Here is a 17,680-nt window from a genome sequence, read left to right as displayed (position 1 = left end):
ATGATAGGTCTATTTCTTATAATTTGTTGATGAATCATTATCATAGAGGAAAGATAGCACGAGAAGATATCCCATGTCATAGGGCGTTTATGATCCAAATTCCACTGTTAACTTGAGCCGATAGTTCCAGAAATTATTTTTCAAGCTGGTGGTCAATTATGAGCACCATTAAAAAATAATTTTTCAAGCTGGAAATTATTTTTCAATTATGTGACGCTGGTGGTCTCTTGCATACTTATACTATGCCGTTTTTACTTTTCATCCGGCCAAAACAGTAATAATAGACAGTAGTCGACAGTAATCGACTTGAGTTGACTAAAAATCGGCTTGGAATTTGGAATATAAACGATCTATACCATAGGATATCTTCTTATGCTATATTTTCTCTATGTCATTATCTTCTTGTTTATTCATTGGATGATGATAATTTCACCCAAAACCTCCAAATTTATACACGCACGATATTATTTTATCAATAAATCGCTAGGCGATTGAATTTTTTTCAATTTTGAATTTCGATAGATTGATAAAAATCTCGACAATATAGTTTACATAAATCTCGAGTTGAACTCAAATTAGTGTCTTAATTTGAGCTGCTGCAGTTTCTATATGTTGTATCTAAGAAATTAATTGAGTATTTATCTTGGATTTAAATATTGTTACACAAACCAAAAGCTGCAAGTCCATCGCAAAATTCACTCCAATTTGTATGCGTTTATGTGTACACAAACCTGTTTGACTTCATCCCGTTGTTGCCTGTGCAACTGTTATATCAATAAGTTTGGCGACGATCCAACAAACTGTGAAAGTAATTTAAAAGTTCCCTTCATTTCTGGAAGTTTTGAAGACCATAATACTCTACTGATACTGCACTTTGATAATGCTCCACTGTACTTGACTGATTTGATCAACTGTTGAATTCTTTTGACTTAAACATTAACTACAATCTCTTGCTTATCCTGTATTACGGGTTGGAATTTATTGCATGGTTTGAATTATTTTTTGTGTTTGTTCCAGGTTTGGCAAGCGGTATGAACTTCCTCTGCTCATACAGAGCTTCATAATGAATATTGCCATGCTGCTGATGATCCACCTCTGTGTCTCTGTCAAGAGGAAGATGCATCTGGCCCATTTCCAAGAACACACGTTTACTGGTAATTCAATACATTAAAAACTCAATTCCACTTACAACCTATTTAGAGAGTGCACTCAATGCTTTGCTCAATTCACACTTGATAATCAATTGTAAAAAATCAAATGTGTGTTATATTTACTGTATTGATAGTTGATCGATGTTTATATAATAATATATCGTGTTCACTTTCATGTCACTGCCTATTCAAAGCTCATAGGCTATCTCATTCACACGACTACTGTTCTAATGGATTTGTGAGAAAGTGGTTGTCCCAATCTCTGATATTTGTTTGGTTTTGTAGTAATAAATTTACAAATATTGATTCAATTTTTCCAACTGTATTTTTTAAGCTATTTTGATTGATATGAGAGCTCTTGAAAATGAGTTGGAAAAATATGAAATTTCATAGAGTATCTCTGTAATTTTCTGCAAAGAAGCGCAAGCTTCACTGAGGAACAGACTAGGACTATAATATGATATTGAATCTTGAATATCAGAGTTGATATTTCCTCATTTTTTGTCCTCATTCAGGGTTGGGCAATGAGGTCTGTATTATTTGGAGTAGCATTTACACACACATTCTAAACGACACTTGAAATTGTTTCTCTTGTGTGTAGGTACCTTTAATGTTGTCATTTTAATAAGAGAGAAAAATGGTTACATGTATAACGTACAAGAAATAACATCTGTAAAGTGTGATCCGTTTTAAATCCATACACTTGTGTAGTTGTCCATACTTGCATTTTTCTATCAGTTTATTTTCAAAAATTCACTACAAAAACAAGAGATGTTAGTTGCAGTTTGAATAAGAATTTACTGAATTATTATTCGATAATTGTTCATTCCTCTTGTTCGTCATTGATCAGCTTGATTACACTTGATTGCCATACAGTTTCATATTGTATTTGTAGACTGTGCTGTCTAAAATCACATCTCCACTTCACAGTTGAAAAGCCTCTCAAGCTGAGTAGATGAGTTTGTAAGTCGTTCTTACCTTGATTCTATTTGTTTATAAATAAAAATCAACTCTATTAGTTTTTGCAGTCATGTATTGTTGCACACCTGCAGCCAATATATTATTTATTCTCTATAAATAATAATATTCTCTTGCAAACAAGAAACATATATCCATTTACGTGACTTTGAATAATATATACACATGTTTCTGTACCGTTCACAATTATGCTTAGATAGCCCAGCATCTCAAGAGACAGTGAGTTGGAAGTTATGAAATACAGTACATCATAATACTGTATAATGCAAAACAGGTGGATTTTGTGTAGCCTTAACTAAAAACTAGGCTTGTCATTAATTTATCATGTTCAGTAATATCCCTCTCCCAAAGCAATATATTCAACTTCATTAACCAATTTGTATTTTGAAATTGTTGCGTATTGTGATTATGGAACACAATTATAATAACAGTTTATTTTCAAAAACAAGATATGTTAGTTACAATTTAAATATCAAGGAAAAGAATTTCATGAATTTTATGAATGCAATGCACTATTAATAAATTGGAAAAATCATTCATATCATTCATATCATTCATTTAATGATACAATTACATGCTTAAAACTAATGTTTCAATGTACATCATCTCATTTGTCCTATTCATGCAATACAAGATTCCTCAAATAATTTGAGGAAATTATTTGAACAAAATGGTACATTCTCCATGATTCAAAATTCGTTCATCAACAATATTTTCTGCCAAAACCTGAAACCCATATCTGCTTTCTTAATAATTAGTTGATTATTATCGATAGTTCACTATCAATTCAATTTTTCCTTCAAACAAGGAACCCTGAGGTTGGCTCCTAAATATTATAGAATGCTATTCATATGCTATCATCATAAGAATTTATTTTTCTCTAATCTCATGGCATTATTTAGATCTTTATATTCACAGAATGGACCCCTTTTAAAATTCAATTTCTATTCGCCATATTATGTTGTATAGGGTTATTTGATTTTGTATTATTTCAAAACACATTATATGAATTGTTCAGATTGTTATCGGAAGCGTACAAATAAATGTATACAAACACAGTAACTACGAATATCTATCATGCTTATTCTTTATGATGCTATAGCAACCTTATCACGTTCATCCGCTTTCAATGTCGTGTACATTTTATGATAATTTTTATTTTGAATTTTCAGTGCTATTCAATGCAAATACTGTAATATATTGTATTAATTTCATACTGTTGTCTAAGTTGGTACTTGAAAGAAATCTCTTGTAACTGATTCACTTTGATTCCCAAATGCATTAACGATCGACAGGCATGGAAAAAGAATATCAGCCTACACCAAAGTTCTCCATGGCATCGATCTTTGGCGGTATGAAATGCATTAGCTTCATTCAATAAACTTTAAAATAGTTTTTCAGTCATGCTTTATGAATTATTGTGATTGAAACTAATGAGTGAATTTAATTATTTTTGAATGATTGTATTGTTGAATTTAGTGATTGGAAATCAAAGACATTTGTTTGATATGACAGGTGTAGATATTCTTTTTCACTTCTGTAGCAGTTCATTCAATATAATTCATTCTAGGTGAAATAAATTCTTTCAAATACCATTTTCTAAATGGACCATACAATGCATGGAGTTTCATTTGATTGTGAATGAAACGCTTTTGCCTGCCTCATTGTATGAAAAATATTTTGCTTGATTGTTTATATTTTTGTAGTATATTATGCTTTTAATTAAGATGTCAAGTTATTTCGAGTTTATGTTGTAGAAACAATATTCATCTCGTTCAACAGCTAGTGATTACTAATGCATCTAAACTTACCTGTTGATATGACTGTTTAATGCGAATGCTTGTTGTTTACTCCTGGATTGTATGTATATCTATTGTTTATGAATAATAAACAAATTATCATTCACTGTTTGCATTGCAGTATCATTTAATGTACTGATAATTAGTTCAAATTCATTCTCTTCATTCAAGTTGGAAGCTAGAAATTGAAAAATATGTTCAACTGTATTTAATAAATTCTATTAGATCGTATTCGATGTTTGATTACTGTAAATCTCAAATTTTGACGCACTCCTGTTTGTAAAAAGCACAAAATAGTGAGCATGTAATAGGCGGGCTTTACAAATGGGTGGACTATCCTGTTAGCATTCAAGTTAGTAGGCCATACAATCAACTGCAATTTTTGTTGAAAGCCATTCGACTCTGATTAAGTTTATGTCTAAATCTGAAAGTATGTTTTTGTTTCTGTGACTGCGGCATGCACATCATTATCACTATGCATTAAATATTAATATAATAATAAATTGTTTCTATTTTTCATAGTAGTCACTCTTGCATACAGAATGTTTCTAAAGTAGACCGACAAACTTCGAGAGTGGTTCCCTTAAATTAGAATAAACAAAAAAGTTTTAGTGAATATGCCCTAAAATGTTTTATTATTGAGAAATTAATGACGGTGGATTGTATATTTTTTCATATTTCAATTTTATAAATTTGTGGTGACATCATGAGGATACTTGAATAATTAATTTTCAACCAAGATTAGCTATACAAGGCTAGCTACCAACGGCAGGACATGCATATGCATATCATCATGCATATCCTGTCGTTAGTGGCCAGCCAAAGATTTTCTGAGAAATTGAATATCATGTTGGTGGTACGTCACTTCAATTATTGTTGAGATAATGGAAAAAATGCTAAAAATGTAATTTTTGAATTTAAAAAGAATACAACTAGAATACTCATTATTAGCTGGTATTTTTCATAAGAGGAAATTGTAGATAATTTAATTCTGGAGAAAAAATGTTCTGCTACTCATTCTTCAGCTATTTTTCTTATTTTGAGAAAAAGGAATAGACCAAAGAACATTTGTCAAAATGTTGTGTGGAAGATGTTTCCCTTAATTTCAAGAACTGCGGTATCAGTACAGGGAGGCCTGCAACTTGGCAAATTGTCCTTGCAGTGGAGAAGGAGGAATCCTATATAAAGTTTTTCCCATGAATTTCTGCATGGAGTTCAGGGACACCCTGTGGAGAGTGTTGAATGGGTGTCATCCATATGTGCGATATCTCAAATGTGCGAGCATTTCAACTTTTCGTTATATTTGTATATTATCTAAAACAATTATCGAAAATTTAAAAAATGTATTACCTAATTGAACAGAACCTTTCAGGTTATGTTCATACACTAGACAATTTGAAATCTCGCACATCTGAGGCACTCTCGTTGAAATTGTTCTCCCATCTTATGCGTTCAGGAGGCACCGACCCTTCAAGAAAAAGTCTCGTCTTTCCTGTCAAAAGATACACTGAGATCGCCAAAATTTTGTCATCAGCTATTCATTTTTTGTTCCAAAAAGTGATTTGACGTGTATGCTGAGTGCCCTACGAGGGAGCTTCGACTGAACTTCAAATCAGCTATCATACTGAAGTGTGCAGCTTACTAAGGCAATTTCGAAGCTGTTCTGCTGCACTAGATAACCTTACAAAAAACTAATTGCTATGATGTTTATCTTTGTAACTTATTCTTTAAATAAATATATAAATTAATGAAAGATAGTATAAGCTATCTTGTCTCTTTGCTAGAATGCACCGAAAACTCATAAAACTGGCACCAAATTGCAAATTTGTAAAATCTCTGCTTTGGTCAATTAAATGCCAGAATTATGCGTTTTAAAGAAAAAAGTAACTGAATTTTTTTCTTTAGATTTAAATTTAGTACAGTCAAAGAAAGGTTCTAGAGGGAAATAATTGGAAGACAATTTTTGACCCCGCAGTTCTGTTTAGGGTAGTAAGGAGGTAAACATATCAAAAGTCCCCACCCCTACTCCCTGTCCTAAGGGGGTGGGGGTGGTTCAAAGGTACAATTTTTTGGTTTCTCGCATATAACTCGTAAACTAAGTATCTTACGGACATAACTGTTATATAAAAAATTGAAGCTTACATAATTTTCTACAATATTCATCGTAAAACTTTTTCTATATCTTCTCTAGTTTTTAAGATATCCACTCTTGAAGGTGTGACATTTTTGAAAAAAGCACGTTTGTCTTCAATTTATGCTCTTATAACTTTTTAATATTCCCAACAGTTCCCAAGATATTCGCTCTTGAAGGTATGCTATTGTTGAAATAACAGGTTTTTATCCAATGTTTTGCTCTTTCAGGGCTTATAACTCTCCAACAATGCATCATGAAAACTTATGCTTATCGTAGGTTTGTAGAGCATTAAATTCTCTTTGAAATGATGTAATATTTCACTATTCCAAGTTTTCCTTTAATTGTTATAGCAGCTTTAATGTAGGAGGTGAAATTTTCATTGTTGCAACAAGTGTCAACTCAGCGGTTCCACACCTTCAAAAGAGGGGATAAAATTGCGCACTTTTGGTATGTTCACCTACCAACTAGTCCAAATTAAGCTGCAAAGTCAAAAATTGTGTCACGGACACCCCTCTCAAATGTCATTGTCATACGATCAATTGTTGCACAAAAGAAAATTTCACCTCCTAGATTTAAGCTGCTATAACAATGAAAGGAAAACTTGGGATAGTGAAATATTACATCATTTCAAAGAGAATTTAATGCTCTACAAACCTACGATAAGCATCAGTCTTTACGATGCATTGTTGGAGAGTTATAAGCCCTGAAAGAACAAAACATTGGATGAAAACCTGTTATTTTAACAATAACATATCTTCAAGAGCGGATATCTTAAAAACTAGAGAAGATATAGAAAAAGTTTTAAGATGAATATTGAAGAAAATTATGTAAGCTTCAATTTTTTATAAACAGTTATGTCCGTAAGATACTTAGTTTACGAGTTATATGCGAGAAACCAAAAAATTGTACCTTTGAACCACCCCCACCCCCTTAGCACAGGGGGAAGTGGTGGGGACTTTTGATATGTTTACCTCCTTACTACCCTAAACAGAACTGCGGGGTCAAAAATTGTCTTCCATACAATAACCTCTATAACCTTTTTTTGAGCATTGCCTGGACTAATTGTCTAAGATTTCTAGTGATTTAAAATACCGTTGAACAATTAAGTCCTAATGCTCATTTTATTTCTTTTAAGTAACAACTGTGAATATACTGACATAACTGCGAATATTTTCGGCTTTTTCGCATATTTTTTCCATCATCTAAACAATCGTTGAAGGTTTCATATTCCTAATTGATTGTATTCGATTTATAAGCTAATTTTACACTAAAAATGATCATTTTGGTACTCTCAGGAGGTCGCTAATTGATTGTATTCGATTTATAAGCTAATTTTACACTAAAAATGATCATTTTGGTACTCTCAGGAGTACTCACAAATTAATAAAATTGTAGAAAAATATCAGCAATCACGATCAACTTGGCAAAGTATTCTAAATCTACTGGAGTTTTTTTCTTAATTTTGATGTGAGAAAACCACTCACGAAGTTTTTCAGAAACACTCTGTAAATATCTTTCCTTACAGGGAAAAATAGTCTTTGGTCGTGCCGCAATCGTAGCAACGTTTATACTTCCACGACCGACGACCGAGAAAGAATATAACTAATTCTTATGGAATTGTTCTCGTATTGGGAGGATGCACTAGCATACATATCATGGTAGGAATCCTTGTATTTTAGAAGTTGAAAATTCATACCGGTACATATATCAGTACAGAATGCTTGTTCAAGGAAATACTTCATAATTCTAATGTCAGTTATTCCAATTATGCTAATGACAACAATTTTCGTATTTTAGCCTCTCTAATATTAAATTGTTTGATTGCAGACTTTGATTGGAAATACTTTTGGGCGTGGACAGACTTCCAGTCTTACTTGGACTTCCTTATTGTGATGATAGTGTGCTGTTCTCTCCTTACATTCCTACTAATCAAATCGACGATTTTTGTCGAAACTCTGGGTCTAGTGGCGCTGCTGTCAGAGGCGATGCTTGCTGTTCCGCAGCTAGTCAAAAACTTCCAGTACAAATCAACCGTAGGAATGAGGTAAATCACTTGATTATCTGTTACTTTTCATGTGAAAGTGTTTATAATACTGAAGCGCATCTGGTCAGAGACTTCTCCTCAAGGCTTCACCACCTGAAATCCAGGATCATTAAAAATAATAAACCTATAATTAAAATTGGTGAACTCTTCTATGTTGGACAAACTCAATATTTTGTATAAAACAGCCATTTCCAGTTGAATGCCAATGCTAGTAGGTCCAGGTTGATCTGCCAGAAGGCTAGCTTGTATTGCATTAATGCAATGCATATATCTTTGTATTCAGACCTACCTATTTCAACCTCTCACTTCAAACAGTTTCAGACTTGATCCAATTAATAAATTCTCTCATTCTATTTGAATCCTCACTCTATGATAATATATCTCCAGAAACAATAACTCAAATGTAACGTAACTGAAAACTTTCTATACTTCTTTAGAAAAAAAAAATTATAATTATCTTCCATCACTAATAAAATCAAAAGGATTATTCTCAATCAATATTATTAACTTGAAAAATAACCGGCTTTGTTAATACAATACTCTTATGGAAGTTTCAATCAATTAAATTCCCTAAATTATATTTTAACCTTATTTTACGTACCTTAGCGGTTATTTGAAGAAACAATTATTCGTACATGATGAAGAAACACAATTAAACCTTTCAGGACATGGCACTACTAGAAAATTTAAACTTTAATAAAAATAAAACTAGCTCCTACATTAACTAATGAAATAAACTCGTAAACCTGCCCAAAAAGGGCGAAACATAATGACTACATCTTTACTCTCGTAGTGCTCCTAGCAAGTCCTCCGAAACGTAATCTGGTCTCGCGACTGGGGAATCCCCCACTACTGTATTTAGAAACAGGTCTCCTATTGGGCGAAGGGAATCAATTTGACCAATCGTCGCGTGGCTTCTAGAGCCTTTGGACCAAATAGTAACTGCAAAATCGGTAGTTTGTTATAATATCAATGCTTGCTGTTTTCCAACTTATCGCACTCTATGTCGCGACAGGAAGGCTAATTTTTAGAGATAATTCCATAATCTACATTCCTCGACGACTCGGAGCCACAATTTTTAAATATCTATCATGGGAAACTCGAAGTCATGGCCGTTCATAATAGAGAGAGAAAATAATTTATTTCGCTAACTCACTTACAATAATGGCTCTAGTCTATTGCGTATTAAATTTACTATTATAACTTGGGAAAAGGCCTGAATTAAAAAGAGTGCTCGGCACACTTGTATTGCATTAATGCAATGCATATATCTTTGTATTCAGACCTACCTATTTCAACCTCTCACTTCAAACAGTTTCAGACTTGATCCAATTAATAAATTTTGTCATTCTTTTTGGAGATGCATAAGGAGATGGAACACTAACTTATCGTTGTCGGTTATTTGTAGTTCACCTCTAATCCTTTGAATGTGATGAAAGCAGTTGATGTTGTCTGTGACTAAATATATTAAATTTCTCAAAATTTAATATAACCTTGAATTCAAAACATTGGATGTAACCCATCTTCCAGAATAATATTATTGATTATAATTAAATATTATGTCAAAAATATTCTTTTAATAGGGCTGTTGTCACACTTTCACGCATTTTATAAGAAACAAATGTCTGTATTGAATAAAAACGACTTGATATTGTCAAAAACCACTAAATTATTGAAACAATTTTAGATACTAATTTTTAATCGCTAGTTCAACTCAGATATGAATATCTACCACATTATAACCTCCACAACAACACAACGATTTTTTTATTTTCTTCTCAGAAAGAAAAATTCTTAACTCTTACTCCATTTATTTCTACATTTATCTCTGTTTATTATTATTTAGAATTATTTTTTTTACTTGAAATGTAGAAACTGTGTTTCTATTTAATTTAATTCGAGTTTGTGTTTCTCGAGGAATTGTGCTATGGCTTGTGTATTTATGAAAGTGCCTATTTCTAAAAATCGACATCCTGTGCTCTACAGATGTAAGATGTGTCATCAGAATACATCAAAACATTGCCTCTTTGAATCACCTGTGGTAAATCATTAGGGGCCCAAGAATTTCTCTTGTAAATTCCACACACTGAGTTCTCCCCACAAGATGGGATCTGAAACATTCAAGCTCAACATCCCTTACTCCGACAAATTTCAATTTCCTCAATAAAATGAATAGTGATTCACACTATCGAATGCTTCATTTAGATCGAGAAAAACTCCCACTGCTTTACACCCTTATCCATCATCTCAATAAGATTTTCATCTTTCTTGGATTTTCCCTTTTTGAAAACCGTGTTGCTCCGTTCACAATATACCATTCCGAAGAAGATGATCTACAACACGAATCAACATTCCTTTTTCATATATTTCACTAATAGAATTTCCAAACAAAATAAAAGTCTTGTTTCACTGGATGGATTTATGAACGAGGGACATTATGAATGTTTTGTAATTTATTCTGAATTCATAGCGTATAGCTGAACTGAAAAAAAAACTTGTCTAACTGTGAATCTTAGGTTAGATTCATTCATATGTGTTAAATAAGAATATATTGTGATTATGCATCAATTAAAAACTGGCAATATATCCATCTATTAAACTGTTCAACTAATAAACTGGAGAATTATTGAACGATATGGAAATGGAAATTTCCATTTTTAATTGCGCGTCGACGTATATACAAGGTTTTTGGAAATTTTGCATTTCAAGGATAATATAAAAGGAAAAAGGAGCCTCCTTCATACGCCAATATTAGTAGCAATTTTAATTACGATAGTATAATATTGAATTTAATCTACATGAATGAACGGAGTTTGAAATATTGAAGTGTTGAAGAATATTCTTTTTTCATGAACACTCTTGTGGAAGGGATGATGTAAAGGTTGATTGATGTGTTGCAGTGTATTGATGGTGCTGATGTGGATGGTGGGTGACGTATTCAAGACGACCTACTTTGTGCTGCGCGAAGCACCTGCGCAGTTCTGGATTTGTGGTGGATTGCAAGTCTTCATTGACATCCTGATTCTGTATCAAGTGTACCTTTACCGCGACAGCCTAAATATCAACCTTCCACATGCTGGAAGAATAGACTGATGACTGGACAAATAGCTCGAATTTTACCGCTATTTCGAGGCTTAAATGCTGCTTGTCATTGCATCCACCGTCCAACTTATCAGCTTCTAGACAACACATCTCTAGACTGTAATTATTTTCTTGTTATAAACTAATAATAGAATATCAGGTTTAATCAGGTGCTGCCTTCTTGTTAAAGATGTCTTCTCAGAAATATTGTACATATTATAGATATTATATACTTTATATATTTTTGAATTCAACAGATCTAATATTATCAGTATTCACTACTGTAGATAGCAATATTGGTCGTACTGAACTTTGTAGGAATTTTCAATAGTGTATGTCACAATCACTTTTTAAGGGATCAATAGCTTTTAGAATTTTTGAGACGATTTAAGAAATAGCATACAATGCAAAAAAGCATTACAATTGTACAGCTTATTAATAAATTTTACCACAACCGGGAATTATTTATAGTTGATTGTAAAATTTTAATTAATTGTATTACTTTCATATCATTATGGACATTCAAGTTGAATACGATTGGCAATCATGTCAATACATTGTCAGAATTATCACCTATGCTAGTCATGTTTATAAATCTAAACATGAACAATTTAAAGAAAACATGAAGCTTACAAAACTACAGTCCTAATGCAGATTAGCCTAAAATTTGTTGAGGGGACTGATGATGAATGACAATATTAATAGTATAGAACTTTCGGTCAGAATATAATGAGAGAGAGAGTATCACTTTTTATGCACATTTAATTATAGCTGCATTTTAAATCTTCCAATAAATGCAAATACCTAAGAATGAAAAGGAAATTTCACTGCCTGCTTTGTGTGAGGCTTTGAATTCATGCATATGGACTCATATAATAGGAAGGAGTAGAAAAAGGAGAGCGAAAAAGTTTCATTGAAAGGAGGAAGAGAATGTTGAAACCGACGATAATAATGCATATCCACTTCTTATCGATATCACATCAATTCAATTCAATTCAAGAAAAACGTCGAAAGCGAGAATGGAGGAAAAAATTCCCTATCATCGTGATCGTGTCCTCAGATGATGAAGACGATGTTGTAAAAGAAGAATCTGGCAACAGAATAGTTGTCCTTGAAAAAGACGAGATGGATGAAGATGATAACTAAGTCGAAAATAGGAAGCAGCTAAGGAAGAGGAGCCGATAGATATGTTCGCCGACTAAATTTTCCTCTAGTAAGGGGATGTATTGTAGGCTATAATACTAATCTGCATTAGGACTGTATTTTTGTTCATTCTTCTTTAGCAGAAGTAGATTTATAAATATAAACATGGCTAGCATGGGTGATAATTCTAAAAAAATTATTGACATGACATGTTTTCACTTGAATGTCAATAATGATAATGAAAGTAATACAATCAATTGGAATTTTACAATCAACTTTGAATGATTCCTGGTTCACTAACTCCTTTTTATTTTCTTGTTCTTCATTACTCTGAACTCCGGAATAAGTAATTCTTCTATGTGCAGACTTTGTAACCCATCTTTTCGTTTGAGACAATTACGGTATGTGAGACGTTAGTTAGTCTCATGTAAGAGCATGTTTGAACGTGTTTGAAAGTTTTAAGGTCGAGTCAATCAGTTTCTTATAACGCCTGTACTAACCACTTCCCCAGCGCTGGGGAATTCTGAGTATTCTGTTTTGCGTTCTCTGTTGGGAACACAGTTGGTAAAAACCTGTTACTATGGTTTTGGTTTGCTTTCATATTATCTCCCACATTATATTCGTAACGGCCGATCGCATGTTTTACAAACTTGATGTTTCTCTAGCGTACAATACTTCCCCTTACTAGTGAAAAATTTAGTCTGCAATCATATCTATCGGCTCCTCCTCCTTAGCCGCTTCCTATCTTCGTCTTGGTTATCATCTTCATCCATCTCATCTCTTTCAATGACAACTATTCCGTTGCCAGATCCTTCTTCTTCGACCAAGTCGTCCTCATCATCTGAGGACACGATCACGATGATAGGGCACTTTTTCCCTCCAGTCTCGCTTTAGATGTTTTTTCAGATGTGATATCGATTACAAGTGGATAAGCATTATTGTCGTCGGCTTCAATATCTTCCTCCTTCTCCTCCTCTTCCTTAGTGTTTTCTTCCTCTCTGTAAACATCTGAGTATGCAACTCTGGTTTGCGCATAGGCATTTGCCCATGCAGACCATTTTCCAAGTTATTTGACTTGGTGTATTCATGAGATTGTTTTTATTTTTTGTTGTTGTTTGTATTGAAACTGTGTTCTAGTAAATAGGATTTTTATTTTGTAAATAGCATTTTTTGGAAATAAATGTCTTTCTGTCTGTTAAGCCTATCCGTTTTCTAATATTTACTCTCTGTAGTCAGAGAGTGAGTTGATCAGACCCAATTTGTTGATGTCATCATAACTTGCAATTGATATTGAGTAAGCCATGTTGGCCGGCTGGTACTAAAATCTATCTTGACTTGGTGTATTCATGAGATTGTTTTTATTTTTGTTGTTGTTTGTATTGAAACTGTGTTCTAGTAAATAGGATTTTTATTTTGTAAATAGCATTTTTGGAAATAAATGTCTTTCTGTCTGTCTGTTAGGCCTATCCGTTTTCTAATATTTACTCTCCGTAGTCAGAGAGTGAGTTGATCAGACCCAATTTGTTGATGTCATCATAACTTGCAATTGATATTGAGTAAGCCATGTTGGCCGGCTGGTACTAAAATCTATCTTAAAAATTATATAATCTCTATTCAGATGAATATTATTATCATGTTTAGTTCCATGTTCCATACATCATCTGATATTAGGATGATAACACTGTAATATTTATCCAGCATAATGGAAGTCTGCTTAAAAATCACCAAAACTACAGAGGAAGAAAATTTCAGATACCGCATAAATGTATTCTTCTTCATGAAATTGTATTTATGTGCATGATGCTATTAGGCTTGTCTTCAAGATGTCAAGTCCATGACGTACCGAGCTATTCTATAATTTGGCAGTTATTTTATTTTCATAAGAAATTATCAGAAATCTATTTTTATAAAATGCTATCACAGTTATTGAACATTTCACACCAGTCTAATGATGTGGCATCATAGAAAAATAAAATAGAATAAAAAATAAAAATGGGCAGTAGGATTATCTGTATGTTTTGAGAGTTTTATTGCACGCAGTGTTGGCAGTGTCTCCATGCCAGGGCTTATCTTGAGATGCGCCAACTTTATTAAGAAGTCAATTTACGAAGTTTTTTGTTGACTTTCTAGTTCTAGTTCATCAACACATTCACTGAGTAACTTATCACCGATCAGGTTTCAGCTGATTTTGAGCTGTTTCTTTTGCATTTTCCATAATCTGCAGCTGACCTAATAGTTTATCCTCATTCTCCACAAGTTCAGACATTTTGACAAGATTTTTGCTTGTCCACTTTGCACCAGTGATCGAAACTCATCATAAATAGCGCTCTGAGTCTTTTGCCGTGAAGTTGCTTGGTCCTGCCATCTGGTCGTCTCTTCTTGGAACCATTTTTTGTTGGGTTCTCTGCGAGTACGTTCTAAAAGACGTATCAGACAAACTTGACACTCTCTTCAAGAGACGTTTCATGTTGAAGCAATTAACACAAAAAATCGTCGCCCATTTCACAATCGCTGATAGACACTTTCATCTGCTGAGAGAAATGCAAAGCTTTTCTGAGATCATTCTGAACGCACGAGCATTTCTGTTTCCATTGCTCGTAACGAGTGGTGTCTGATACTGAAGCACTGGTTTCACTAATGGATAATTCCTGAAACATGTTGTCAACTTCTAGTGCTTTTCTGGACTTTTCAACTCCCTCTTCCTTCAATTTACGTTGCTCTTCGTCATTCAATCTGATCAATTCAAATAATTTATCCATTTTTGAACCAATGTCTGCTATTTGTGCCTCAAGTAGTCTCAATTTCAACTGATTTTCATATTCTGGAAAACCTGAAGAAGACTGAGCTTCTGCTTTAGAGACACTGGTGTCTTCCAATGATGGTAAATCATCTTTTGCAGCTTTCCTTGAAAGATGACGGTATTGCCTATTGTAATGATTTGGCGTCATTAAAGAGTTGGAGTGGTAGAGCATGAGCTTGGCTTCCCTCACAGCAGTTTCCTCCTCTTTCCTTTTCATTTCTATGTTTACAGTTGGTTTCAAATTGACGATCGAATATTCCTTCTGTTCTTTTTAGAATCTTTCCATTTCGCTATCCAAAAGGTTCTTTAATTGTTGCCTTCGCACAACCAAATTTTTCTTTTTCTCCTCTATTTCCGACATTTCTGGAGTGAATAACTTGCTACTGGAGCATTGCGATGAAGCCCAGTGGGTCAACTTGCTGCTAGTGTTGCGGCAGCTTATCTTATCATTGCCAGATAGGACGCCTGCCGGCTGCTCGGTTGTCGATTCTCCCGGGAGTCAGTCACTCCCTGAGCTCAGAGTGGAACCGTACTCCAGTGTCGTTAGTCGTTAACCTACAATTTGCGCACTCTCGCAAACTCTCATTCTCGCCTTCGCACTCTCGCTCTCATAATCAAATGTTACTCTCATTTATTTCTCATTAAATTATTCCTCTCATTTCACCACTTCATCACTCAAACCTCATATAAGTGCAACATAATATATGCAAGGAACCAGCAAGGGGCGCCCCCACCTGCAGCACAATGGAGCAGCCACACATCGAGTGGTGAGTAATATAATCATTCCCTCACTCAAGGTCCTCCGAAATCCTGTTCATATTTTACATGTTTTATAACAATCATGAACATCGGACCACTTCTTAATTCTCTCCTCTTCGGACACCCGTTTTCGAATCACCTCATTCTCTCTGAAATGACGACGATAGGTGCAACCAAACATAGTGAAAATTGTTCCTCAATTTGATCTTGTAGAGAATATGTTTATCAAAAGTGCAAATACTCCTGAAACAAGTAATGAACAGTCTCCATGTGAATGAAATTACAACCATCAATTGTGACTAGAGGAACTTGACTTCTAACTTCCGTCTGATCATGCCTACTGCCCTACATCATCTGATATTAATTTACATATATTTGAATCTACCTCTATTAGGTAGCCTATCATTATTAAAAAGAACAATAATGTTCATGTCCTGTATAATTTTGTTATGTCTGTTTTTATGTCTCTGTACTATATTAACACTGATATTGAATCATCCGATTTCACTTGAATATAAAAGTTGTTACAAAAACCTGTTTTTATTATCTACTTTAATATTAATCTTGTTTATTATTTGGGAAGAAACCTATTATATTTAGACAATGTAGTTCCATGTTAATTTTTAAAATGTTGTATTCACAAGCCTCAATGATTTTAGTATTCAGATCCTGTTACATTCAACATGGCTTTTACCAAAATGTTTTATCATTAAACAAAAAATCTAAATCACGTCATATGTGTTTTTAAAAGTTTTAGAAATCTGTTGAAACTTCAATAAAACTGGAGGTACTATGTATAGTTATCTCAGTATTTAGCTAGTAGAATCGATATGCTGTGTAAAAGAAAACTATTTTTATTAGATAATTTTTGAAGATACATCTCACTGGTATTTGTTCATTATACAATAATTAGTGATAGCTGATAACAATTTAAGTCACATTCGGTTTTATTCTTGCTAGGTAAAAGTAATTTCTACTTACATTAATTAGGTAAGCCTATAACCCTTCTTCACTTATTTGATTCTCAAATAAGTCATTGGATTCAAATTTTAGGAAAGATTTGAGTGTAAAACAAAGTAGAATGATACCTCAAGTGCTTTAATTAACTTAGTGTAAATATAACGTCAATAATATTGGCTGGGTTGGTTAGTCCAAAATAATCACTCATTTATCTTTCAACAAAATTTTCTCAATTATCGTCAAAGGTGAATTTTTGTTTTAAATTCTCCTTTTTATTTTTCTTCACCTTTCTGCCACTACAGCGTAGGGGTACCAGCCTCGATTCTTCTCCTGCACGTTGTCCTATCCGCTGCCATTCTTCTCATATCTCGCATCGTCCTGCCTCTCTCCCCACCCAATCCCTCCAGATAACCCTCTCAGTTCACCCTAGGTCCACCCCTCCGTCTCTTTCCCTCCCTTATAGCGTACTTCCTTCAACGGGCGACATTCTTGCATTCTGGTGAGGTGCCTTTCTGTAATGTCCTACATCAGAGCTCTTCTTCCCACTTCTCCTCTCATTCTCTCATTTCACCATCTATCACGTCTCTCCTTTCCTATTACTCTCCTATGGAACCTCATTTCTGCTGCAGTAACCTCACTCCTGTGTGTTTCAAGGGTAACCCAGCTTTCACTTCCATACATGAGAGTTGGAGCAAACACTCGATTAAAAATTATTTTCTTTGTTGTCATAGACCCTATAGACAGCTCTCTTTGCCAACCACAGTTTTGTTCAGCTGGAAATATACATTCATTGCTTTTTGCACTCTGTTTACAATTTCTCTATCCAGCTTT

At 33.8% G+C, this 17,680-nt stretch overlaps 1 protein-coding gene across 5 annotated transcripts in view; it reads left to right on the top strand.

The window, feature by feature from the left end:
- Nucleotides 1–14,324, top strand: part of LOC111064233 (solute carrier family 66 member 2) — a 54,143-nt gene extending 39,819 nt beyond the window's left edge. For 4 of the 5 annotated variants that reach the window (XM_039423440.1, XM_039423438.1, XM_039423437.1 and 1 more), the window contains 3 exons: nucleotides 1,018–1,154; nucleotides 7,890–8,106; nucleotides 11,007–14,324. In XM_039423440.1, the coding sequence (XP_039279374.1) occupies nucleotides 1,018–1,154; nucleotides 7,890–8,106; nucleotides 11,007–11,199 (547 nt within the window). In that variant the 3' untranslated portion in view covers nucleotides 11,200–14,324. Of the gene's footprint in view, nucleotides 1–1,017; nucleotides 1,155–3,424; nucleotides 3,482–7,889; nucleotides 8,107–11,006 lie in introns of all 5 variants that reach the window. The other variant, XM_039423439.1, reaches the window with a different exon arrangement.
- Nucleotides 14,325–17,680: the final 3,356 nt, after the last annotated feature.

Source organism: Nilaparvata lugens, chromosome 3 (assembly GCF_014356525.2).
Source record: "Nilaparvata lugens isolate BPH chromosome 3, ASM1435652v1, whole genome shotgun sequence".
NCBI lineage: Eukaryota > Metazoa > Arthropoda > Insecta > Hemiptera > Delphacidae > Nilaparvata > Nilaparvata lugens.
Note: the sequence above shows the minus strand (reverse complement) of the source record. Positions and strands in the feature narration are given on the sequence as shown.